Here is a 24,540-nt window from a genome sequence, read left to right as displayed (position 1 = left end):
CATACATACTTAATATTATAATATATTATATAGTATATACCATATCAGAAAAAAAATATCCACAGCCGAACATAATATAACCTCCTCCTTTTTGGAAGTCGGTTAAAAATAATTTGAATGCGGATGTGTATTTTATGTATAGCCAGATTATGAAGCATATAAGTTACAAGGTTTATTCAAATTATGAGGGGAAAATGAACAATTTACCTTATGTTATAACTTATAAAATTGTTGCATTAAGTACCTATAGAGAGGATAATACAGGTAGAAACATCAAACAGACCAAGAGCGAAGCGCGCATCGCGTTAAACAATAACTTTAAAATTCTCTTGTATTATTTCGATATTTCCCCACTCCTGTTTGCGAAAAGCTTTTCATTGATTAATTGCATTGGCGATGTGTTTATTTGTTATTTGTTCGGATAAAAAGTTCCAGCGAATATTTTCCACAAGCAAATATCACAATGTGGAAGTTATTACAAACTACCGTTTTTTGGCTGTAAATATATTTGGAGTTGAGTAGAGTAAAGTAAGGGCATCGTACATATATCGCAATCATCTGGTTGAATCTACTATTTAATTTAATGACTAGCGAATTCACTGAATGAAACGTTACGCTCTGGAGTTGAGGTTGAATTTTCTATGTTCAGTTTTTGGGAATTCGCTTCGACGCGCTTTGACTCTGCGCTAGTATAAATTTACCCTTAGATTGTTAAACTAATATGTATTCTGTGTCTTAAAGCGCTTACGGCACGGTCGGACGGCTTGGTAGGCGGACCGCGTTGGCGGCAGTCAAAGGCAGGCAACAGCACGTGTCGGCGGCAGTCGACGGCAGTCGACGGCACGTGTTGGCAGCAGTTGAGTTTGTCACGCTTGCAGTTGTGACGTACCGCGTAAAAGGTAAACGTCCACAGGTCAGTATCGTACGCAACGGACGTCTCGCATCAAACGGATAATTTTTTCACAGTACGTCCACTGTATCGGGCATCGGCAGCGTACGGATTAACGACTAGCCAATATGTTTATCTCCTAATTAGTCCAAACAAAGTTCCTAAGTCAAAATTTCTGCTTTCGACTTTTCCATCCACACCCCCTTTTGGGCATTCATTTACTAGGCTAGTCGAAACCAGAAATTTTGACTTAGGAACTTTGTTTGGACTAATTAAGAGATAAACATATTGGCAACTTGGTAATCCGTACGCTGCCGATACAGTGGACGTACTGTGAAAAAATTATCCGTTTGATGCAAGACGTCCATTGCGTATGATACTGACCTGTGGACGCTTACCTTTAGGCGGTACGTCACAACTGGGGGCCTACAACCGCCTCTACTAAGCGACACCGTTTGACAGATGAGCAATATTACTTTAACGTTAAGCTAGCTTAAAAACGTTGATTTAACGATGTTTTGCATTTTTTACTGTTTTTTGGTAAATTTATATTTGAAAAGTAAGTACGGTAATGTTATTGTAATCTTACAACAAAGTGTTCTGAAAACATGATAGTTTTAAAAAAGGTCGTGGTAGGCAGCTACCACGACCCTGCAAGCGTCATAAACTGTCAACGGCTGCCATCGACTGCCGTCGACTGCCGCGGGCACTAGCTGTCGACTGCCGCCGACACGTGCTGTTCGTCTGTAATAGTATTGGATCCGACCGTAAGCACTGCAGGAATCGTTTTTTTCGATCAAATATATTTTAAAATAATCTTTAGAACGTATAAAATGGATTAATGTTGGGTTGCCTTGTCAAAAGTAGCCGCAAGTACCTCTAATTAAGTTGAATGTTCATGAGATAAATGCCTAATTTGCATGTATATTTTTTTTCAGTAAATTTTAATGAAATTTTATATCATTTGAAAGAAAATGACGTGAGAAAATAAGGTATAAATGGTTGCCAGCTCTAAGTCGGCCCCAACCTAGGGTTGCCAGCCCGTAAACAGACATGAACTATGTCCATCAAAATTGAAGCATCGATTTTTAAATAATTTTGATAACAAATTAAAGTTTTATGCATTTTGTGCATGAATTTCCATGGTTGCCAGTTGCACGATAGCTGCAAACTGGGGTTGCCATCACTTTTGTATATGACAAATGTTCAGGCCTACAATTATTATGCCTGGCATTATTTGAGGACGTCGAGATCTCGCAAGATTGATATTTTTATTTAACATTTATTTTATGTGTATTATCCTGTCATTCCTCAATGTCATTCCTTCTTAATTCCCTTACTTTTCTATTGAATACACGCAAGTTTGTATTACGGGCTTTCATTTTGCTCAATTAGAGGTACTTGCGGCTACTTTTAACAAGGAAACCTAACATTAATCCATTCTATACGTTCTAAAGATTATTTTAAAATATATTTGATCGAAAAAAACGATTCCTGCAGTGCTTACGGTCGGATCCAATACTATTACAGACGAACAGCACGTGTCGGCGGCAGTCGACAGCTAGTGCCCGCGGCAGTCGCCGGCAGTCGATGGCAGCCGTTGACAGTTTATGACGCTTGCAGGGTCGTGGTAGCTGCCTACCACGACCTTTTTTAAAACTATCATGTTTTCAGAACACTTTGTTGTTTGAAAAAAACGATTCATGCAGAATTTTACGGTAGAATCTTAAGATATAAGAAGCCTTAAGGTCATAGAGGAGAGAAAAAAATGGCATTAACATTATCAAAATGTCTTAAGACTTAAAAGATTAACAAATAAAAATCAGTGTACAATCTTATCTTAGCTTTGTTATTAAAATAGAATATTTATCAAAATTCTTATAAAAATTACGTTTGTGTAATCACTTAAATCTGCCTCATTAAGTCATTAGTAATCCAAATAAAACAGGCTTTGCCGCAGCCTGCAAGTAAAAATAATTAAAAACATTAAACAGACGAACAGAATATAAACTCCTCCTTTTTGGAATTCGGTTAAAATAGCTTAGTACCAATATCGTGTCTGATCACGATAAAGATATTATACATACCGTAACTACCGTACCGTTAATGTGCGTAAACCAGAGACTGCAGATTAACAAGGTATTCTGCAGATTATCTGGGTGATTCTTACATTAACGAGATAATCTGCAGAATACCAGGTATATAATAGTGTTAGCGGCAACACCAGAAGCTGATTCACCTAGCCACCCCCCTACCTCTCAGAGTGTATAAAAACTGCCTCGCCACGTGACTCGTTCTCTTTTTCCCTTGAGAATTCGTGCGAGATAGACGTGCCATTGCTTGTGTCCGTTATTTTGTAATTAATTATTAGTTTTGTTATTTTCTTTTGTTTAATTTTGTAATTAATTAGTTTGTTAGCAATTTAGTGATTTAGTTTTGTTATTTAATTTTTATTTAAAGTGTTAAATTAGATTTATAGAATTGGTGTTGATTTTTTTTATATTAATTAAGGTTTCCCTACCTAAAATCAGGCGTGGGATAAAGAAAACACTCCCACAATTATTATTTTCCAACAAGGTTGCTAATTTAGAATAGTCATGGGTAGATCGAATCGTTCACGGTCAAAAACACGGGGGAAGCGCGTTGCACGCTCGCGTAGTAGAATCTCGCACGGCAGGCTGTCTCGTAGCACGTCTCGGGGACGCACAAAGGAGCGGCGGCGATCTCGCCGTGACCGTTCGGGCTCGGAACGATGGAGCCGTGATCGCTCGCGTGAACAGCACGAGCGGTGTCGTCGTCGGCGTTCACGATCGAGGTGTTCTGGCCGGGAGCGTCCGAGTCCAGGTCGATCATACTTGGAACCGAGGGACGAGACGCTGCATCGAGACTACGCACAATCGCTCGAGGCGATAGCCTCGCGGTTGAGTGCATTGGAAGGTAAATCGGGGTGGTCGAATACGCCCGGCGCTGCTAACGGAGACTCCATGGGCTGCTCTACGGAAAGAATTGTGGACGCAATTCAATCATTAAGGTCGGTACATACACAAAACTATTACGTCTCTAACTTTGATCCCGATGTAAACGATGTAGATCAGTGGTTTTCCGAGGTGGATAGGGCACAGCTTGTAAATAAGTGGTCAGATAATGAGTGCCTGTCGCGGGTAGGTAACTGTTTAAAGGGGAACGCGAAACAATGGCTTAGTGAGTGGGTTACCAACGATCGTTCGTGGAGTACCTTTAAAAATGATTTTAGATCGTTATGTGTAAAAAAGATAGATGTGGCTAATATTCTTTTCGAAGTTATGAATACGGATTCAGAAAAATATTCCACTTATGCGGAGTACGCGCGTAGATCGTTATTACGATTACGAATTGTTAAGGGGTTGTCCGAGGAACTTATGATCGCAATCGTAATTCGTGGCATTAGAGACCCACATATCAAGGCGTGTGCCACTAATGCGAAACTCACTATCGACAATATGGTCGACTTTTTGTCGACGTTTACTAAGCCTACTTCTAAATCTTTACCTATGTCTTCATTTTCTCAACAATCTCGACACAAGTCGACTTTTAAACGTATATTGAAGTGTTTTATTTGCGGCGACACTCAACACAAACAGGTTAATTGTCCAAAGAAACCTAAACAAAAAACTAACTCTCAAATACTCGCATTACCTAGTTCGAGTGATAATAGTTCTAAGTCCAATTTGTCGTGCGCTTATTGCAAGAAGGGTGGGCACGATATTACTTCGTGTTTTGCTAAACAACGTTCGGATGCACAACGTAATAAAAACAAAGTTAATTTTTGTTCTACCCCCGACTTTAGTAAAAATAATGACGTTATGGTTGGTATCATTCAGGGGATTCCGGTTGATATACTTATTGACAGTGGTGCATTAGATGTGTCATTAATATCCTCGGATGTTGTAAATCATTTTTCGTGTTGTAAGAAACCTATTAACAGTCAGTTAAAGGGTATTAGTGACACAACTATTTTTGTTGAATTTTACGTGACACTGACAATCGAGTTCCCGGAAATAACTTTGGAAGTTGATTTGCTAATTGTGCCTAGAGAGTTGTATGAATGCGCCTATAATTATCGGTACAGATGTACTGAATAGAGACGGGGTCACGTACGTCCGTACACGAAGTTTGCAACGTTTGACTCGCGGGCTTTCAGTTAATCGTGTGTGCAATGTTCAAGCGAATATCGAGTGTAATGAAATTAAAACAACATTAGTGGGCGATGATTTGAAAGTTTTATTGTCTATTCTTGATAAATTTTCTAAGTTTATGATTTCGGGTACCGCCATGACTACCGTTACCACCGGTAAAATGCAAATTCGCTTGAATAATGACACTCCGATATACTATCGACCTTACAAAATGTCTTTTAACGAAAAACTAAAGGTGCGGGATATCATTAAAGACCTTCTGTCCAAAAATATTATTCGTGAGTCGGAGTCGCCTTATTCTAGCCCGGTCTTGTTAGTCAAAAAGAAGGATGGCTCAGATAGGATGTGCGTGGATTTTCGTGCACTAAATAAGATAACCGTAAAAGATCGATACCCACTTCCTTTAATAGATGACCACCTTGACAGACTAGGGAAAGCGAAATTGTTCACAACTTTGGATATGGCTACCGGCTTCCACCAAATCATGTTACAGGACGATTCTATTCCCCTTACTGGTTTTGTTACGCCCGAAGGGCATTACGAATATATTAAAATGCCATACGGTCTCGCGAATGCTCCCATAGTTTATCAGCGAATTATATCAAAAACGTTGCGTGAGTTTATCGAATCTGGCTTAGTTTTGGTATATATTGATGACTGTTTAATACTGCATTCCTCAATTGAGGAAGGTTTGCAAACACTCGATCGTGTGTTGACAACGTTAACAAATTCAGGTTTTTCGATAAACTTACGCAAATGTTCCTTCCTATGTACCAAGATAGAATACTTGGGTAGGATAATATCGGACGGATGCATACGACCGGCTGAAGCTAAAGTTCAGGCTCTGATAAATTCAAGTGTACCTCAAAACGTGCGGCAAGTGAGACAGTTTCTGGGCCTGGCGGGCTATTTCAGGAAATACATATCTGGTTACTCATTAAAAACGTCTTGTATAGCACGGTTAACAAAGAAAGGCGTCGATTTTGTATGGGGTGAGGAACAGGAAATGGCTCGCCAGGAACTCATTAAGTGTCTTACCAGTAAGCCGGTACTTTGTATTTTTGATCCTGAACTACCCACGCAGGTTCATACAGATGCGAGTAGCGCGGGCTACGGTGCGGTCCTACTCCAGATTCATAGGGATGGTAGTAAACGGGTAGTGGCGTATTACAGCCAGGCCACTAAGGGGGCCGAGTCTAAATACCATTCCTATGAACTGGAGACTCTTGCGGTGGTAAAAGCCCTTAAACATTTTAGGCATCATCTCATTGGTAGGCATTTTACTGTCGTAACCGATTGTAACGCTCTCAAATCTACTCAGACAAAAAGGGACCTGTTACCACGGGTAGCTAGATGGTGGGTTTACTTGCAGGATTTCGACTTTGATATTCAGTACCGAAAGGGGGTCTTATTGCCGCATGCTGACTATTTTAGTCGAAACCCTGTTGCAACTGTAAACAACATAACCAAACCACGCAATTGGGCACAAATCGCACAATCGGGTGATGAGGAAACGCAACAATTGTTGCGATCCCTAGACGAGGGACAGTTGGACGCCTCGAGATACGTCAAAAAGGGTGATCTTTTGTACTATCGCTATACACCTACGCCTACGGGCGAAGAGGGGCGCCTCCTCTGTTTTATTCCTAAGGGGTATCGACTTAGTCTGCTTCGTATTTTTCACGACGAACATGCCCATATTGATGTCGAAAAGACTGCCGATCTCATATTACGATATTTTTGGTTTCCTGGTCTAAGGACCTTTATTTCCAAATATGTTAAGCATTGTTTAACCTGCATAGCTCATAAACGTGTGCCACGATCCTCATTACAGCCAATTACTTCATGGGCCAAGCCTAATATTCCATTTGACACTCTACACCTTGACGTTTTGGGACCGTTACCAGAATCACAAGGTTTTAAGCACATATTAGTTGCAGTTGATTCTTTTTCCAAATTTTGTCACTTAATTCCTATTCACCGACAAGATTTAACTGAGCTGAAGCGAGCCATGCAATTAATTATTTCCTTGTTCGGTACTCCCAACACTTTAATTTGTGATAGAGGTAGAATGTTTGAGGCTTCGAGTTTTTTATCTTTTCTTAATGAGTTAGGATGCCGAGTGCATCACATCACTCCTGAGATGCATCAAGCTAATGGCCAGGCCGAACGCTATATCCGCACGATTCTCAATATGCTTCGTATCGAGTCAAATCAAAAGAAAAGTGAATGGGCTGAGGAGTTGTGGCGACTGCAATTAATTTTAAATATCACAAAACAAAAGACAACGCAGTATTCTCCCTTAAACTTGTTGATCGGGTCCGAAAATGCATTACCGGTAGTCCGCTCGTTAATACGCGATGTGGCTTTAGAAAATTCTACTGACAATCGTGAGTCATTACGCGAATTACGAAGACAGAGGACGACCGAACGGTTGACACGAAATCAAGCCGAACAAGATCGACGGGTGAACGAAGATCGTGAGCCTCCCCGCATCTATAAATTGAATGATCTCGTATTTGTGATCAAGTACTCCCAGTCACAGGGCAAGTTGGATCCAGGAATGCGTGGACCTTACCGAATTACCCGAGTGCTCGATCATGGGCGCTACGAGCTGAAGCTGGTCAGCGGAGCATACGGCAAGGTTACTTATGCGGCCGCGCAGTACCTGGTGCCCTGGAGAGGAGAGTGGACCCCGGAGACCTGCGCAGCATTCTTTGAGGGTGAGTTTACAAGTCTGTTTGGTACGCTTAATAGTGGAGCCTATGCCAGAACAGCCGTCGGAGGTACGCTTAATAGTGGAGCCTATGCCTTGACGTGAAGTCCGAGCAATATGATTATTGACGGCAGTTCTGACGGGTATGCTTAATAGTGGAGCCTATGCCTGAAAGCTAGCTAGCTAAATAATGTAGTTGACTATATAATGCGCACTTCGGTACCATTTTTGCTTGTTACTCATTTATAAAAATCGGACCAGTTTTTGATGTTGTTACAACTGTATTAGAGCTATTTTTATGTAATTCCAGGAGAGGAGAATGATGACGTCTCAGCAGATGCCGTAACTGCTCAGTCCGATCCTACTCAAGAACAACCCGGTCCATCATCGAAGCCTGACGAGGACGTCAGACTGTCAGGAGAGGCCGTGTTAGCGGCAACACCAGAAGCTGATTCACCTAGCCACCCCCCTACCTCTCAGAGTGTATAAAAACTGCCTCGCCACGTGACTCGTTCTCTTTTTCCCTTGAGAATTCGTGCGAGATAGACGTGCCATTGCTTGTGTCCGTTATTTTGTAATTAATTATTAGTTTTGTTATTTTCTTTTGTTTAATTTTGTAATTAATTAGTTTGTTAGCAATTTAGTGATTTAGTTTTGTTATTTAATTTTTATTTAAAGTGTTAAATTAGATTTATAGAATTGGTGTTGATTTTTTTTATATTAATTAAGGTTTCCCTACCTAAAAATAGGTAATCTGCAGACTAACGACCATGCATACGGTAAAATGCATAAAACAGATTGTTGTTTGAATAAAACATGTTATTTAGTTGTAGGGAATTATTTGATATAATTTATTGAACATCAACAAAGGAATAAATTATTAAATTTGAGGTAAAATATTCCTCTCCTGATGAAATATAACAGATCATATTATTATTATCAACTAGAAAAAAAAACAACAACAGTCGTAGGGTGACAAGCTTAAGGAAGATCGCAGACGACAGACTTTTTGTGCGATCGAGTCTCGGCGCCCATACAGTCGGCATGGCGCGTGCGATCGAGTCTGCGGCGCCCAGACAGTCGGCATGGCCGCGCCATGCCGACTGTATGGGCGCCGCAGACTCGATCGCACAAAAAGTCTGTCGTCTGCGATCTCCCTGAGACAAAGTTTTTTTAGGACTTTTACGAAGCAAGAGTTTTGCCGCGAATATGAAAGAGTGAAATTGTGTTTTTTGTATTAGTTTCCTGAAATCTAGGTTTTAAATGTTAGTTATCATGCACAATTAGTGTAGGCTAAACTTCCAGATAAATATTTAAAGATAAAACTTCCAGAAACGTGCCATTTCCCTCCTAAACACATGGAAAGTTTCAGTAATGCGTTTACCACTTCTCTTAATCGACCGACTTGACTCCTTCACTGCACTGACTTTTACTTAGACTTTGACTAGACTTTGGATTTTGCCAAATAGAAATTCAATGCTATTTTTTTTACAATAACATTATTTTCCTGCCTTTTACTTGACCCTGGCTATGATTATACAAGGTTTAACAAAATAAAGTGATAATAATTTTGGGGTGTGTATGGGTTATCCAATTGAAACCATGCCCGTATCGGCAATTTGTATCGGTATGAAGACGGATTTTTTTGAGTTCCCAGCATTGCTGTCATAGAAAAAGTTGTTCGTTTTGACGGGCTCATTTTTGATGGTTTCAAAGATAACGGTGTTTACACTAACATCTTGTAAAGAGTTCACTGTGAAAGTGGCAGTCTGATAGAGCCACTTTTTTTTTGTTTGGGAAAATTCATGGCGTTTGCTCATACAATCACAAAAATGATTTTGCCCTTTAAGCGTGGCTCTTTTCACAGTGAACTCTATATCATAAGGGACACATACACATAACACACCCTAAGGTATTATCACTTAGTTTTGTTACACCCTGTATAGCCAAAACGCCACAAAAAAACAACGAAGGAATAAAATATCCAATTTTAACTACCATGTTACTCCACTGATAAAATATAACTGATCAAATCATCGAACGCGGCAACAGAGGGAGACAAACAAAATCCACCTAGCGGAGGAGCGAAACAAAACATCCTTCACTGTCTTTGGCAATTTAACGATATACTATTCGTTACTATGCAAACTAACTAGGTAAAGTGCGAAAGCTTTTTTGATTTAAATTTCACACTTTAACGGATGGATGGTATCAGGAAATCTGCAGATTACCTAGTTAATGTGCACAGTAACTTATTCTGCATTCTAACGGTAACATATACATTAAGATTTTTATTATAATATGATACACATATTTAATACACATCCATGACCCAGGAACTTTGAAACTTTTTGTTTCGTCGGCGGGATTCAAACCCGCGACCCCCGGCTTGAGCTCTCAACGCGCTCACCACTGACCCACAGAGGTCGTGTTTCTTTATTATTTTATTATACTAGCTGTCCCGGCAAATGTTGTTTTGCCATAATATAAAGTATTTCGCCCATAATATTATTTTATTGAAGTGACTAAATAAGTATGGCACCATGGGTCATGGCAACGTCCATCGCTATCCCGTAACCCGTCGCACAAACAATGGTCGCCGTCAGTCTCGAGTTGTAATAATTTACTATTATTTATTCAACAAATGTACTTATTAATATAAAAAGTAGCCAGTAGCCGATTCTCAGACCTACTGAATATGCATGTAAAATTTGGTAAAAATCAGTGAAGCCGTATCAGAGGAGTACGGTAACTAACATTGTGACACGAGAATTTTATATACATATAAGATAAGATAAGATAACGAATAACTATATAATATTAAGTATATAGTTGTATAAATCTGTGACAATTTTTTATTGGTCCTATCGTGCTGTTATTGTTTTCTACTAAAAATCCACCACTAGTTTAATGTGCTTTATTTAATTACGCTGTATTTTATCAAAATTTTGATTATTTTAATATACTTACATACTTACTTTTAAACTTTTTTCTGATCTGGGCGCTGCACTGCAGCTGTGGGCACGAAAATTGATTTGAAGTTGAGTAAATAGAGGGCAAAAAAAATGATTCGCGTCTTAAGCACAGAATACATATTAATTGTCGGTACAAGTTGGGACCGAGCGACACGCGACAACTGCAGACGACGCGGACGTGTCGTCGGGACACTATTTGTTTCTATGTATTTACTATTTCTATGAAATACCCTCCGCAGCTAGCGACACTTATTCATAGAAATTAGAAATACATGTAGTGTCGCGACGACACGTCGTCTACTGCCGCTTCATGTAGCGGGCTTCCAACTTGTACCTTTATGTCATCTAATAAAAGGGGGGTTACACGGGTGACTAAACCCGCATAACTTTGGCCGCACGGCGAAAATCGACCGTCCAAAATCTAAATGGCAAAAAAATTGCCTTTTTAGTCACCTCCCTTACTAACTATCCTTTCAAACTTTCGCATTGTAATATCAACAGGATATCAGCACATTTTCCACCCTAATCCCAAGGTACCAGATAATTTATTTATTTCCCATATTGTGTCACTGCGGGTCTCTTGGCGGCCATCTTTTCCAGTTAGCCTTAAAAGAAACTGGGGAGTTTTAAAAGCATGTCTATGCGTCTATATGAGATAGATTTATGTAAGAGTTATAAGGTGCAATTTTTCTTCATGTCTTACGCATATATTATAAAATCGAAATCTCCTTGAGATCAAGTAGCATGTCAGCCACGGCCCACGACACGACATTCACTTTTTAGTCTTTCTGTGATTGCCACAACTTATCGTGCGCGTTTTCATTGGAGCCATAACACGAATTTCGCGTTGTGGATGTTTTACTCTGACCACAGTCCACACGTTGTGACCTATTTTTCAGCTTGCTCAGCGTTTTTGATCTTTGAGCTTAACCATAGACTAAGGAAATACTAGTATGTATTTCCTTAGGGTCCCCGCAGACTTACAATTTAAAGTTGGCCGACTATCGTACAAACCACAGAAATAGATCAAGATAGAAGCGCCTTACGCTCGTGTTCCTACAAATTGGAGCGACATGGCGCTTCTATCTTGATCTATTTCTGTGGTTTGTACGATAGTCGGCCAACTTTAAATTGTAAGTCTGGGGTGACACTTAGTCTATGGCGTAACATAATATTATACAGAATGTAACGAAACTAAGTGATAATAATTTAGGGTGTTTATGGGTTCCCTATATAGAGTTCGTTGTGAAAATCGCAGCGCTGAAAGAGTAACTTTTTTTTTTCATCTTTGTATGGCAGAAGGAATGACGCGCTTGCCCTTGCACATCACAAAAAACATTAGGTATGCTCTTTTAGTTGTAATTAAAAGGAGAATAAGGCATCAAATAAATTACATACTATCTTGAGGGTAGCCACACAATTAGTAATACAACCCTACAAGAATGTTTAAAAAATTAAAAGTAACACCGCGCTTCTCAATACAATAATGCATCGTTGACTGATACGTTACAAATGAAGCTCTTAATACCACATTTAAAACAAGACTGCATTCAAAATTGGACAAAAAAATGGGTTAAATATTATAGCGTCTTAGATACACGTCGCTGTTGATCTATTTATCAGGACCTGGGTATGATACGTGAAGATTACACTAACAATTGATTTTTAGCAGCCTTTCCCAAAGTGCCTGATAACTGATAAGTGATAACGCCCCCTTGTGGGCGCTGCAGGACTAAAAGGGGACGGAAGCCAGAAAAAAATAGGGGCGTTGTGTAGAGGCTTGGGTGAAACAATTGGGGGCGCTAAAACTTAATTTGTTCTCGAAGTGGGCAGTAGACAAAATAAGTTTGGTAAAGTGACTAAATAATGATTAACGCGAAAAAACATTGGTTTGTAATTAGCATTTATTGGCTAGAGAGTACAGATGGCTTAGGTAATCGTTGCCATCAAAATACATCCAATTTTGACCTTTAACACAGATGACTCTATGCAAAAACGTTAATTGATATTGAAAAATACGTGGGAGAGCCATGCTATACGTGGGAGAGCCATGCTTCGGCATAAATGGGCCGGCTCGACCGTAGAAATACCACGTTCTCACAGAAAACCGGCGTGAAACAGCGCTTGTGCTGTGTTTCGCCGAGTGAGTGAGTTTACCGGAGGCCCAATCCCCTACCCTGTTCCCTTCCCTACCCTCCCCTTCCCTTCCCTACCCTCCCCTATTGCCCTATTCCCTCTTAAAAGGCCGGCAACGCACTTGCAGCTCTTGTGATGCTGTGAGTGTCCATGGGCGACGGAAGTTGCTTTCCATCAGGTGACCCGTTTGCTCGTTTGCCCCCTTATTTCATAAAAAAAATATAATAATAATAATAATTTACCATCTTCGTTTAAAATTACAGGACTATAGATAAAAACTCAAACTCTTTGTCGGCAAATATTACACCTAAGTAATAATATTATAAATAAGGACCATAAATTAATGATTATTCCAATCTTGTTTTATGTTATAAAGATACGATATTTTTTATTTCAATTACACCTTATAAACTACTGTAATATTCTATTGAATGATAAATAAATACAATAGAGAAATGTAATTAAAAATTGCAGCTAAAATTCTTTCAATTTAAATGTTTCTTCTTCTTTATAATGGGGGACTCAGTGAGTTGCCAGTTGCCACTTAATACCAGTGTCAGAGTTGTTCGAAAAGACTTTGCTCTATAATTGTAGTGAAGGTCTGGTGAAGTAACAAGGGTACAGTTAAAAAAATGCATATTTACAGGAGTTGATTCACCTAAAATAAAACAAACACAATTGTTAGTAAAAACATCACAATATATTATTGTTATTACGAAATATATGTCACAAAATTTCAATAAAAAGGGTGTTTAGTATTAACATAAGATAAATTCGATTTAAAATTTATAGGGTCAGGAATGGAATTGGGAAGACAGTCATATAAGGACGATTGGTTTCTAGGACAAGAAAAATAAAATTAATATTTAAGGGAGCTCCTATACAACAAACGTTATTTTTTGGCATTATTTGCTCGTAATCAATAATAGCAACAGGTAGGCACTTGAAATTTACATAAAGCTTCTTGCATAGTCATTTGGACAAACTTTGTAACTTACCTGATTCATCATCTGGCTAACTTTGTAAGTACTAAGTATACGTAAAAGTCCTAGAAGCTTCATTTATGCAAAAAAACGTAAATTTTCAAAAATGTTACTTAACTCATTCTTCCACTCACCTCTTCATTGTTACCCTCGGCTTATTACCTACCATAGTTAGAACGAATATAAGAATTAATATTTAAAACGTCTGAAGCGGACGTAAAATACTTTTATTTACTAATTAAAATAATAATGTACCTGTAAACAACATTAACAAAATTATCTTTTTTACAAACACCTTAAAATAACATAATAATTATTATTGTACTACTCCATAAAATTTTAATGATTAAACAAAATTGTAGGTACATAATTATTATATACCAATCGAGGAAATTGATTCCAAGGGCCAAGGCAGTTGACAGACCAACTAGTACGATCAAATTAATAAAATCAGCGGAAATATTTCGTGTAGTTTTGAAAATCGCTACAGTTATTCCTTGTGATATCCAGATGAACATGTCAAAAGTCCTCAAGGGTGGGGGGTGAGCTAAGAGTGTAGGGGGGGGTCAAAGGACCCTTTTTTTAGGTTTTTGCTCATAAGTAAAAAACCTGCACAAATAGCATTACGGTTACTTCTAGGAAAATTTTCTACATAAAATTTCCTCTAAATTATGTCCTATAAATTTTTTTGTACGGTCGATACTTTAGGAACTACAGGGGGGGTCAAATTCCTCAAAAGTGCGAATCTCGAAAATAACACGCATCGAACGTCCGAGACTAAGAAAACAACTTATTCTGATTCAAATACCTGCTATTCACAGATAATTATTATTTGTCCTAGCTGCTATTATTACAAAACGTTAGACTAGTCACCATGGAATTAGGAAGTACTATACAGCTGGAAGGCTTACTTCATCATTTTGAAATATTAAAATGAATCTTACTTCCATGTGCTAAAGTATTATTTTTATTAACTAATATCTCCTTATAGTAGCGAGCACGAGCGAGAAATCGATTTTCTTGGTTTGTCCCTTTCGCACAATTGCCATGTAAAATATACGATAATACATTGGTAGTAAATTGAAAAAAGCATTTTTCGTAGAAAACGATAAAATAAGGCATAAATATTATATAAACGACATGTTTTAATACTGCGCTTTCCTGCTTCAGTTTAATATTATTTAATTTCAATAATTGTTACTAAACTGAGCTTCTCAGTTGTGCGATTTTCTTTTAAAATGTCTTAAGATTTACACATAGGCAAGAAGCATGGTTACACTAGTTTGAAAGGGACAGACCAAGATTAATGACCTCTCGCTCGTCGCATGCTTAATGCACAGTAAGCTTTCCAGCTGTACGAAGTTCTTACTAATTCCATGCTAGTCACTCTTTCCACACGTTTTGTATGTGTGCCTAATATCGAAGAGCTACGAGCGATAAGGACGACGCTATACGTAAGCAGTGCAAATGCTTCTCTTTCCTTTCTTACCTGGCGCGACACAACTTCAGCTATTTACAGGAAAGGCAAAGTGTCAGTTGTTAAGCTATTTGATCAAAAACCAAAAATCAAGGATATTGCCGCCATCTTCTACAATCCAACATCAACATCTGAAGAAATAGCAGAGTCAGGAGAAAGGATGTTTTTGACGATGTATCGTGCAGCCACTGATCAGCTTGATCTTAACAGACATCGATACTCAGTTTTTGTCAAATCCAGCACCAAATCCAAACCAGATCTTTCCTCTCTCCCACCTACAAAAGGATCAGCAAAATTTCACTCATTCCGAGTGTTCCACCAAGTACAAGAGTGGTTAGGTAACGCACTGCCTCCTGAAATGTGGGGATGGAAGCGAGGAGCTGATGGAAACCTCGAGCCTGTTACCACTCATGATCCTCCAGCTCCTGACACCGTGCTGAAGTCAATATTTTGTCGCTGCAAAAGTGATTGCACTGGTAATTGTGGATGCCGAAAAGCTGGTATCACGTGCAGTCTAGTATGCAACGGCTGCTTGGGTTCGTGTACAAATGGCGTACCTGTAGATTTGGTAGATATAGAAGGTGAAGATGATGATGATGTAGTAGAAGAAAATTATTGATTTAATTAAGACTGTCTAATTATTATTTTCTAGTTTTGAATACATTTTGAAAACATACCAATTTTATTTTATTTATAAAACCGTCTCATTTTTTATACCTATATAAAGTTGAACACTCTGTAACTTCTAAAGTGTCGACCATACAAAAAAAATTATAGGATCAAATTTAAAGGAAATTTTATGTAGAATGTTTTCCTAGAAGTAACCGTTACGCTATTTGTGCAGGTTTTAGACTTATGAGCTAAAATCTAAAAAAAGGGTCCTTTGACCCCCCCCTACACCTTTAGCTCACCCCCCACCCTTGGGGATTTTCGATATGTTTATCTGGATATCTCAAGGAATAACTGTAGCGATTTTCAAAACTACACGAATTATTTCCGCTGATCGTCCATTTTCGGCTTAATTTTCTTAGGCTAAACGTCATTTGGTCGGATCATGTCAGTTGAATGTTAATTATTGTGAATTATGATATAAAAATATTACAAGTGGATTTACATCCTTGAAACAAAATCTAATAGAAATACAATTTTAGATTCTATCCTATAATATGGATAAGTTATTTTTAAAAACTTAGTAAAGCCCAAACGCCTAAACCTAGGTAATTTGCTGTTTTTTTTTAAATAAAAAAGTTAATTACAATTACTTAATCAATTAATTAAGCAAATCTTGTATTAAAATATTATGTTTGTGCAAATCACACTACGGTACGTAGTACATCTAGTCAATATATTTAATATAAAAGGGCCACAATTGAACCTTTTTAAACCATAATATGTCTATTGGACAGACTAGACCATAAAGTTAATATACCTAGCGAAAGGTATAAGTATTAACTTTATGGACTACACATTGTCTAGGTTTTATGACACGACAAAAACCGCAAAGCAATAATTATTTATTATAGTATTATGTCGGCTCCTCTTTGAGCCTACCGCTGCCTACCGTAATAGATAAATAATCCTAATCTCTCCGATGTCTACATTAGAATTTAGATTTTATCAATTTCTGTTAATTGCTTCTACTACGTTCGACGTCTGTATAAAGAAAGAAATGTTCATATCGTTAGTCATTTCTTTAAAAACATTATTCAGATTCATCGAATTATAATATCTTATCGTAATAATAAATGTATAAGTAGTTCGAACGTCTTAGAATTAGTGTGCTCCTGGCGCTGAAACAATAATATGTATGGCATATTGGTGCTGCTTTTGAGCTATAGTGTCGTAGCTCAGAGCTGTTTTACCTACGACTTCGAGACTCAATTCGAGGAATTCACGAACGAGTTAAGAACATGCGTCGGTTTGGGGATGTGGATATCTGGAAACTACTCAGATTTGGTCATAGACAGTCCTTATCCCAATAGTGAGACGTTCATAACCCCCGCGTCAGCTGCTATGAGCTGCATCTCGTCTTTCCCTTTTCCTATGAACTCTCAAGGGTATGTGGAAGTGAATATTTACCTGGATCCTGCAGTGCCAAGTGATCTGTTGACAGTGTTGGCTTTCCAAGGCATCGGTGGTGATGATGATCCGACGGTTGGAAGTTTTAGTTTCAACGCTGCCAATCCGTCTTTCGGGGCCGGTTGGCATGTAATCCGATTCGCTGTGACAGGAGCTAACTCGTATGATGGATATGTAAGTTTGCAGTTTTGAATCTATGTAAAGAGCTTAAGGCTGCGTTTCTACCAGAGCTGACCGGAGCTGTGTTGCGAGGAATGTGTTCTTGAGGACCAATAGCATCGCCGCGCTGAGCGATGTCATGGCAAAGTCATGTCAATGAAGCGATTTTATTGGTTTTCAAAAACACACTCCTCGCAGGAATGTGTTTTGAATGTGCTGTGAAAGGCAGCCTAAAGCTGATAGTCTGATAGATAGCTCAAACCAAATCCTATCAAACAAGCTCATGTTTTCTTTGTATGGTGTGTACCTTTGCTAAGAAAGGTGTTTTTTTCAAAACTATCCTGAGCATCCTAAAACATTTCAATCAAAAATAGATTTACGTGGATGAGGTCGTACGTAAAACCTTAGTTTTCATTAATGAGATGAATAGAATAAGGTCAATAAAATTTCCATAAATGAATAAAAAATGTGCGCTGGTGTGTCTATCAGTTTGCAACTCCATTACTCTTAAAATGCCGAACCACCTTAAATATTTAATTTTTCCACGAAAAATTGTACAGTTCTCTTGCGAAAGGCGAAATTTTTTTACAACGATGCGAACGATAAATGTTAATATTATTATAGTTACTTAATAAGGGATATTCCCTAAATTGTTTTTAGTTTCCTAATTAAAGGGCTTATCTGAATTCTAAGTTATAATAAAAATTAATATTAAAGGATACTTTATTCAACTAATACAAATATTGTATGTATTCATATTACATAGCTAATGTAGTTGCTAATAGTATATTACAGGATTCAAATATTCCAATTGAATTTTTAAAAAAGCTTTTAAAGCGCAATAAATACAGTATCAAGTATCATTTATAAATTAATGATACTATGAAAATTGAAAGTATATTAAGTCCATTTTTTAGTTGTGGATTATTGGTGTCGTATTAAATTATATTATTAAAAATAACACTGAAAAGCCATGTTAAATTAATTTAAAAAGTTACCTATGACCTATTAGTTACTTAAAGTACTTATTTCGTCTTTCAGATATCATTCGTAGGAATGGCTTCAGCTAATTCCGTTCTTATAATTGACTCGTTCCGATTCATACAACCATCGGTAAATGCAGAGGATAGCATCTGTGATATTTACAAAGAAGAAGTACCGAGTACAACAGAACCAACAGTTATTACCGACATGCCATCTACAACCAATGACACTACAACTGAAATTTCAACGGTAACAGAAATAGCTTCTACGACCATCGTCTTGGAGCCTTCAACTTCAGAGCCCACTACAACAAACGATGAAATAACAACAGTCTTAATACCGGATATAACAACTGAAACAACAATAGATATAACTACAACAGAACCAACAGTTATTACCGACATGCCATCTACAACCAATGACACTACAACTGAAATTTCAACGGTAACAGAAATAGCTTCTACGACTATCGTCTTGGAGCCTTCAACTTCAGAGCCCACTACAACAAACGATGAAATAACAACAGTCTTAATACCGGATATAACAACTGAAACAACAATAGATATAACTACAACAGAACCAACAGTTATTACCGACATGCCATCTACAACCAATGACACTACAGCTGAAATTTCAACGGTAACAGAAATAGCTTCTACGAACATCGTCTTGGAGCCTTCAACTTCAGAGCCCACTACAACAAACGATGAAATAACAACAGTCTTAATACCGGATATAACAACTGAAACAACAATAGATATAACTACAACAAAACCAACAGTTATTACCGACATGCCATCTACAACCGATGATACTACAACTGAAATTTCAACTGTAACAGAAAGAGCTTCAACGACCACCGTCGTGGAGCCTTCAACTTCGGAGCTCACTACAATAACTGATGAAATAACAACAATAGATACAATTACAAGAGAACCAACAGTTATTACCGACATGCCATCTACAACCGATGATACTACAACTGAAATTTCAACTGTAGCAGAAATAGCTTCAACGACCACTGTCTTGGAGCCTTCAACTTCGGAGCTCACTACAATAACTGATGAAATAACAACAATAGATACAATTACAAGAGAACCAACAGTTATTACCGACATGCCATCTACAACAGATGACATTACAACTGAAATTTCAACTTTAACAGAAAGAGCTTCAACGACCACCGTCTTGGAGCCTTCAACTTCAGAGCCCACTACAACAAACGATGAAATAACAACAGTCTTAATACCGGATATAACAACTGAAACAACAATAGATATAACTACAACAGAACCAACAGTTATTACCGACATGCCATCTACAACCGATGATACTACAACTGAAATTTCAACTGTAACAGAAAGAGCTTCAACGACCACCGTCTTGGAGCCTTCAACTTCGGAGCTCACTACAATAACTGATGAAATAACAACAATAGATACAATTACAAGAGAACCAACAGTTATTACCGACATGCCATCTACAACCGATGATACTACAACTGAAATTTCAACTGTAACAGAAATAGCTTCAACGACCACCGTCTTGGAGCCTTCAACTTCGGAGCTCACTACAATAACTGATGAAATAACAACAATAGATACAATTACAAGAGAACCAACAGTTATTACCGACATGCCATCTACAACAGATGACATTACAACTGAAATTTCAACTTTAACAGAAAGAGCTTCAACGAGCACCGTCTTGGAGCCTTCAACTTCGGAGCTCACTACAATAACTGATGAAATAACAACAATAGATACAACTACAAGAGAACCAACAGTTATTACTGACATGCCATCTACAACAGATGACACTGCAAACTTACCACCAGACATTTTTACTACTAATACAGAAAATCCAGTAACAGAAGACGTATTAATATCTACCCAAGTAACAATTTTACCTGATCCTGAGATTGTGTCAACACCAACACTGAATACTCCACCTGAATCTTCACCAGTAATAGACCCAAACAGAACTTTTTGGAATACTTTTACAATAACAATGGTAGTTTTGGTATCATTAATTATACTATGCTTAATATGTTTTGCCTTTTATCAATTAGGCAAAAGAAAAGCCAAAAAAAATGAGGCGCCAATAATTTTTATGGACCAACCAGAAGTGCCACCTTCTATTATCATGCCAAGGGTTACGACAAGTAGAGTAAATTCATTTAGTAGGGTTAACAATAGAATACCCGTTAATGTTCACAAAATATAGTGATCTACAAATGTTTTTTTTCTCATACCAGATAGAACTATTTCTGTCTCTAAAAAAACGTTTGAAATAAAATATTAGATTCTTTTATGCAATATACGAAAGCTGATTATAGATAATCTATAATATAAAAATGAGTCGCTGAATGTGTTGCTAAGTGCAAAACTCGAGAACGGTTGGACCGATTTCGCTAATTCTTTTTTTTAAATGTTCCTTGAAGTACGAGGATAGTTCTTACGGAGAGAAAAATTCTAAAAAAAATTAAAATTTCCTGAAAAAGTCTAAAAACACCACTTTTCTATACTCCCATACAAAAGTTAAAGAATCGACTGTTAGGCGATACGAAGTTCGCCGGGTCAGCTAGTATTGTATAATAATGTATATTTTTTTATGTTTTATCTGATTTGTATTTATTTTTTTCTACACAGAAAGCACCTGTGATCAAAGACTTCTATTTAAATAGAATTCTTTGCCTGTGATGTTAGTTTATTCTCTGTTACCACCCCATGGTTGACTTACTAGTCCCACAAAATGCCCACAAAATGCCATATGGCATTAAGTCCGCCATTGTACATTGTGCAAGAAGTGTAATAAAAAAAATATAGGTATAAATTATAATACATACAGAAGTAAAAATAATTAGCTTTATTTAATAAACCTTCTATATGGAAGGTCAGTAACTTAACGTGTAAATAAAATAATATTAATTAGTATAAGAAACTACGTATATTATTTCATGTACATGTTGTGTGTTTATTTGTGTGGATGAATATAAGATTTGCAAAATATTTATGCAGTTTCAACTTCGAAATATCTGTGATATTATTATGAGATAGTTCATAATACTCATTGTTTTGTAGCTGGTAGCGTTTACGGTGCCTTCTGATATTAGTTTGATGTATCCCAAAAGCTTTGTCCACACTGTGCCTTTTTCTGTTCGTCAAGGGTATGCGTTATAGCGCAGACAACAGCGAACGTGAGGCATGCCCGCGACGCATGCTCTCTGACCGTATCCAAAACTTCAAAAATGACAATATTGGCGTTGCGTTCCTTGACGCATTCAATTATTGAATCCGCCAATACGAATCGTTGATGACGAAAATTTTGTGTGGACATAACTTTCATCTTCAATTTTGTGTGGACATAGCTTATTATGCTTTAAGTGTTAGGACGTCGTGCTTGTAATTATTATAGTCAGTAGTTACAATTTTTTACCACCAATTGAAAAACTACTGTAATTAAAAAACAAAACACGTGCTTGTACAATTCGTGTAATTTTTAGATGTATTCTAGTATTAAGATTATAATATTATTGTACGAAGAATAGATTTAAATTTGTTACTTATTAAACTTTTTGTAGTAACCCATTTTTTTATAATAAGTAATGTAATTAATTTTGTTATATTTGACTATAGGAATCATTTTTTCTGAAGTAAATAAAAAAAATGTTTAATCACTCTGAACATGAAATATTCAATTCAGTAGCACATAATAATATTATAACAAAGATTTTAAGGCATGTGATATTATTGTCAAAAACGCTTTAAGCCATAATAGTTTAGCTTAAAAGTATTAATAATCGGCCAAGTTCGCGCACGAAGGGTTCCGTACCGGTATAGACTGAAAGTTTTTTTTTTATGAAATAAGGGGGCAAACGAGCAAACGGGTCACCTGATGGAAAGCAACTTCCGTCGCCCATGGACACTCGCAGCATCAGAAGAGCTGCAAGTGCGTTGCCGGCCTTTTAAGAGGGAATAGGGTAATAGGGGAGGGTAGGGAAGGGAAGGGAAGGGAATGGAATAACTGAGGGTAGGGAAGGGAATAGGGTAGGGGTTAGGGGATTGGGCCTCCGGTAAACTTACTCACTCGGCGAAACACAGCGCAAGCGCTGTTTCACGCCGATTTTCTGTGAGAACGTGGTATTTATACGGTCGAGCCGACCCATTCGTGCCGAAGCATGGCTCTCCCACGTAAAGTAGACAAAAAATTATGTTTAAATATTAACTTTATTGTAATTTTATTATTAATTATTAAAGTAAAAATATAATTAAGGATATTGTGAAAGTTTCATGTGCCTAACTGTTACCATTATTAATTACGATACGAGCAATAAAGGCCAAAAAAATTACGTTTCTTGCATGCATTTACTTATTTATTTATGTATTTGTTTATTTATTTATATATTACGATTCACCAACAGATTATCATCTGGTACATTAAAATAAAAGATAAATAATGGTAACTTATAGATCGGATGACTTCCAATGACAGGTGAAATACAGCACGCAATGGCGACAAAGAAATTAGTGAAAATGAGATGAGATGAAAAGAGGTGATATTTTTTATTTTATTTTTTTATAGCGGCAACAGTTATATTATGTCATATTACATAATCTGTGAAAATTTCAGAAGTCTAGCTATAGCGGTTCTTGAGTTACAGCCGACATGATGACACACAGACGGACACACAGACATTTGAAGTAATAGGGTCCCGTTTTTACCCTTTGGATACGGAACCCTAATAATGTATCGCCACCATCGCCAACAAACTGAAATGCAGTTTGGCGGTTTTTAGGATAAGGACATAATGTTGTAAAATAATGGAATAAATACTTAAAAAATGTAATTCCTATAACGGTTTACTAACTTAATAAACAGTTTCTCAGGCGAAATCCATTTTAATCCAAAAATTGATTATTAGCTTATCTATTCCGATTACAAGTGCTTAGCTGTAATTTCACAAATCATATCATAATATGAGTAAAAAACATAACATTTTTCAACGATTAAAATGAAATAAAGAGATATGCTATCGAAAAAATTCAAGGCGGAGGTTAAAGTGGTGCTTAATTCTAAAACAGCCTATAACTTTAACTGTAACATTAAAATAAAACCGGCCAAGTGCGTGTCGGGCCACGCGCAATATAGGGTTCCGTAGTACTGCTAGTTTTTAATAATTTTTGTATGGTCAATGAATGTACATTTATATCGTGTTTTACACTACTAACAACATCATCTCAGTTACGTTTAAAAAGGAATTTGAACGAAAAGTTCCTTTATACTTCGCGAATACATTTTTGTTAGTTGATCGACTATAACTCAAAAACTCATGAAGTCTCATTAGCCATGATAGTTTTCCTTTCAAATTCAGCATATTTCCTACTCCCGTGAATTTTTTCACATTTCCAGAAGCAACCGTTTAGCTGGTAGAAGGGGGACACCGAACTCTAACGATTTTTACCACTTTAAAACTTCATATTTCACAAACGGACACCTAAATCGGAAAATAGTCTTTGAATACTCATAATATTTTTAAAAAACCTATCCAACGGTGGGATGGACGCGGAAAAAATAAATCACCCCCGCTTGATGTGTATGGGAGGTACCATGAAAATCCAAGAAAACCTAAAATGGCTGCCATTTATCAACCGTGAGAGAGAGAAAAGTTTGAGAGCCAATTTGTCGATAAAATATGCCAGTCATCATGAGATTAAAGGATCGGACACCGGTGTCCCGACACCTTCATATCACGACATCACGTGTAAACGGCTGGACCGATTTTGCTGAAATTTGGTATAGAGATACATTTATCCCGGAAATATACAATATACTCTTATGATTTGCGCGTAAACTATTCAATCGACTTTAATAAATTTTGATATGGAGATGCTTTGAGTCTCGGGAAAGGACAAGGGATACTTTTTGTCCCGGATAATCTACGGTTCCCGCACAATAAACTTTTAT

At 37.4% G+C, this 24,540-nt stretch overlaps 2 protein-coding genes across 2 annotated transcripts; both read left to right on the top strand.

Annotated features, from left to right (window-relative positions):
- Positions 1-6,683: 6,683 nt before the first annotated feature.
- LOC121734314 lies at positions 6,684-8,299 on the top strand. The gene is made up of 2 exons (XM_042124844.1): positions 6,684-7,787; positions 8,091-8,299. Exons 1-2 carry the CDS (start codon positions 7,076-7,078, stop codon positions 8,267-8,269), a joined length of 891 nt encoding a protein of 296 aa, XP_041980778.1. The 5' UTR covers positions 6,684-7,075; the 3' UTR covers positions 8,270-8,299.
- An 8,978-nt stretch (positions 8,300-17,277) lies between these two features.
- On the top strand, positions 17,278-21,275 carry LOC121734444 (mucin-3A-like). The gene is made up of 3 exons (XM_042125056.1): positions 17,278-17,505; positions 18,631-20,469; positions 21,225-21,275. The coding sequence occupies exons 1-3, from the start codon at positions 17,278-17,280 to the stop codon at positions 21,273-21,275; spliced, it is 2,118 nt and encodes a 705-aa protein (XP_041980990.1).
- Positions 21,276-24,540: the final 3,265 nt, after the last annotated feature.

The sequence above is a fragment of the Aricia agestis genome, chromosome 15 (assembly GCF_905147365.1).
Source record: "Aricia agestis chromosome 15, ilAriAges1.1, whole genome shotgun sequence".
Classification (NCBI taxonomy): Eukaryota; Metazoa; Arthropoda; class Insecta; order Lepidoptera; family Lycaenidae; genus Aricia; species Aricia agestis.
The sequence above is the reverse complement of the archived record's forward strand: the minus strand, read 5'-3'. Positions and strand labels throughout refer to the sequence as shown.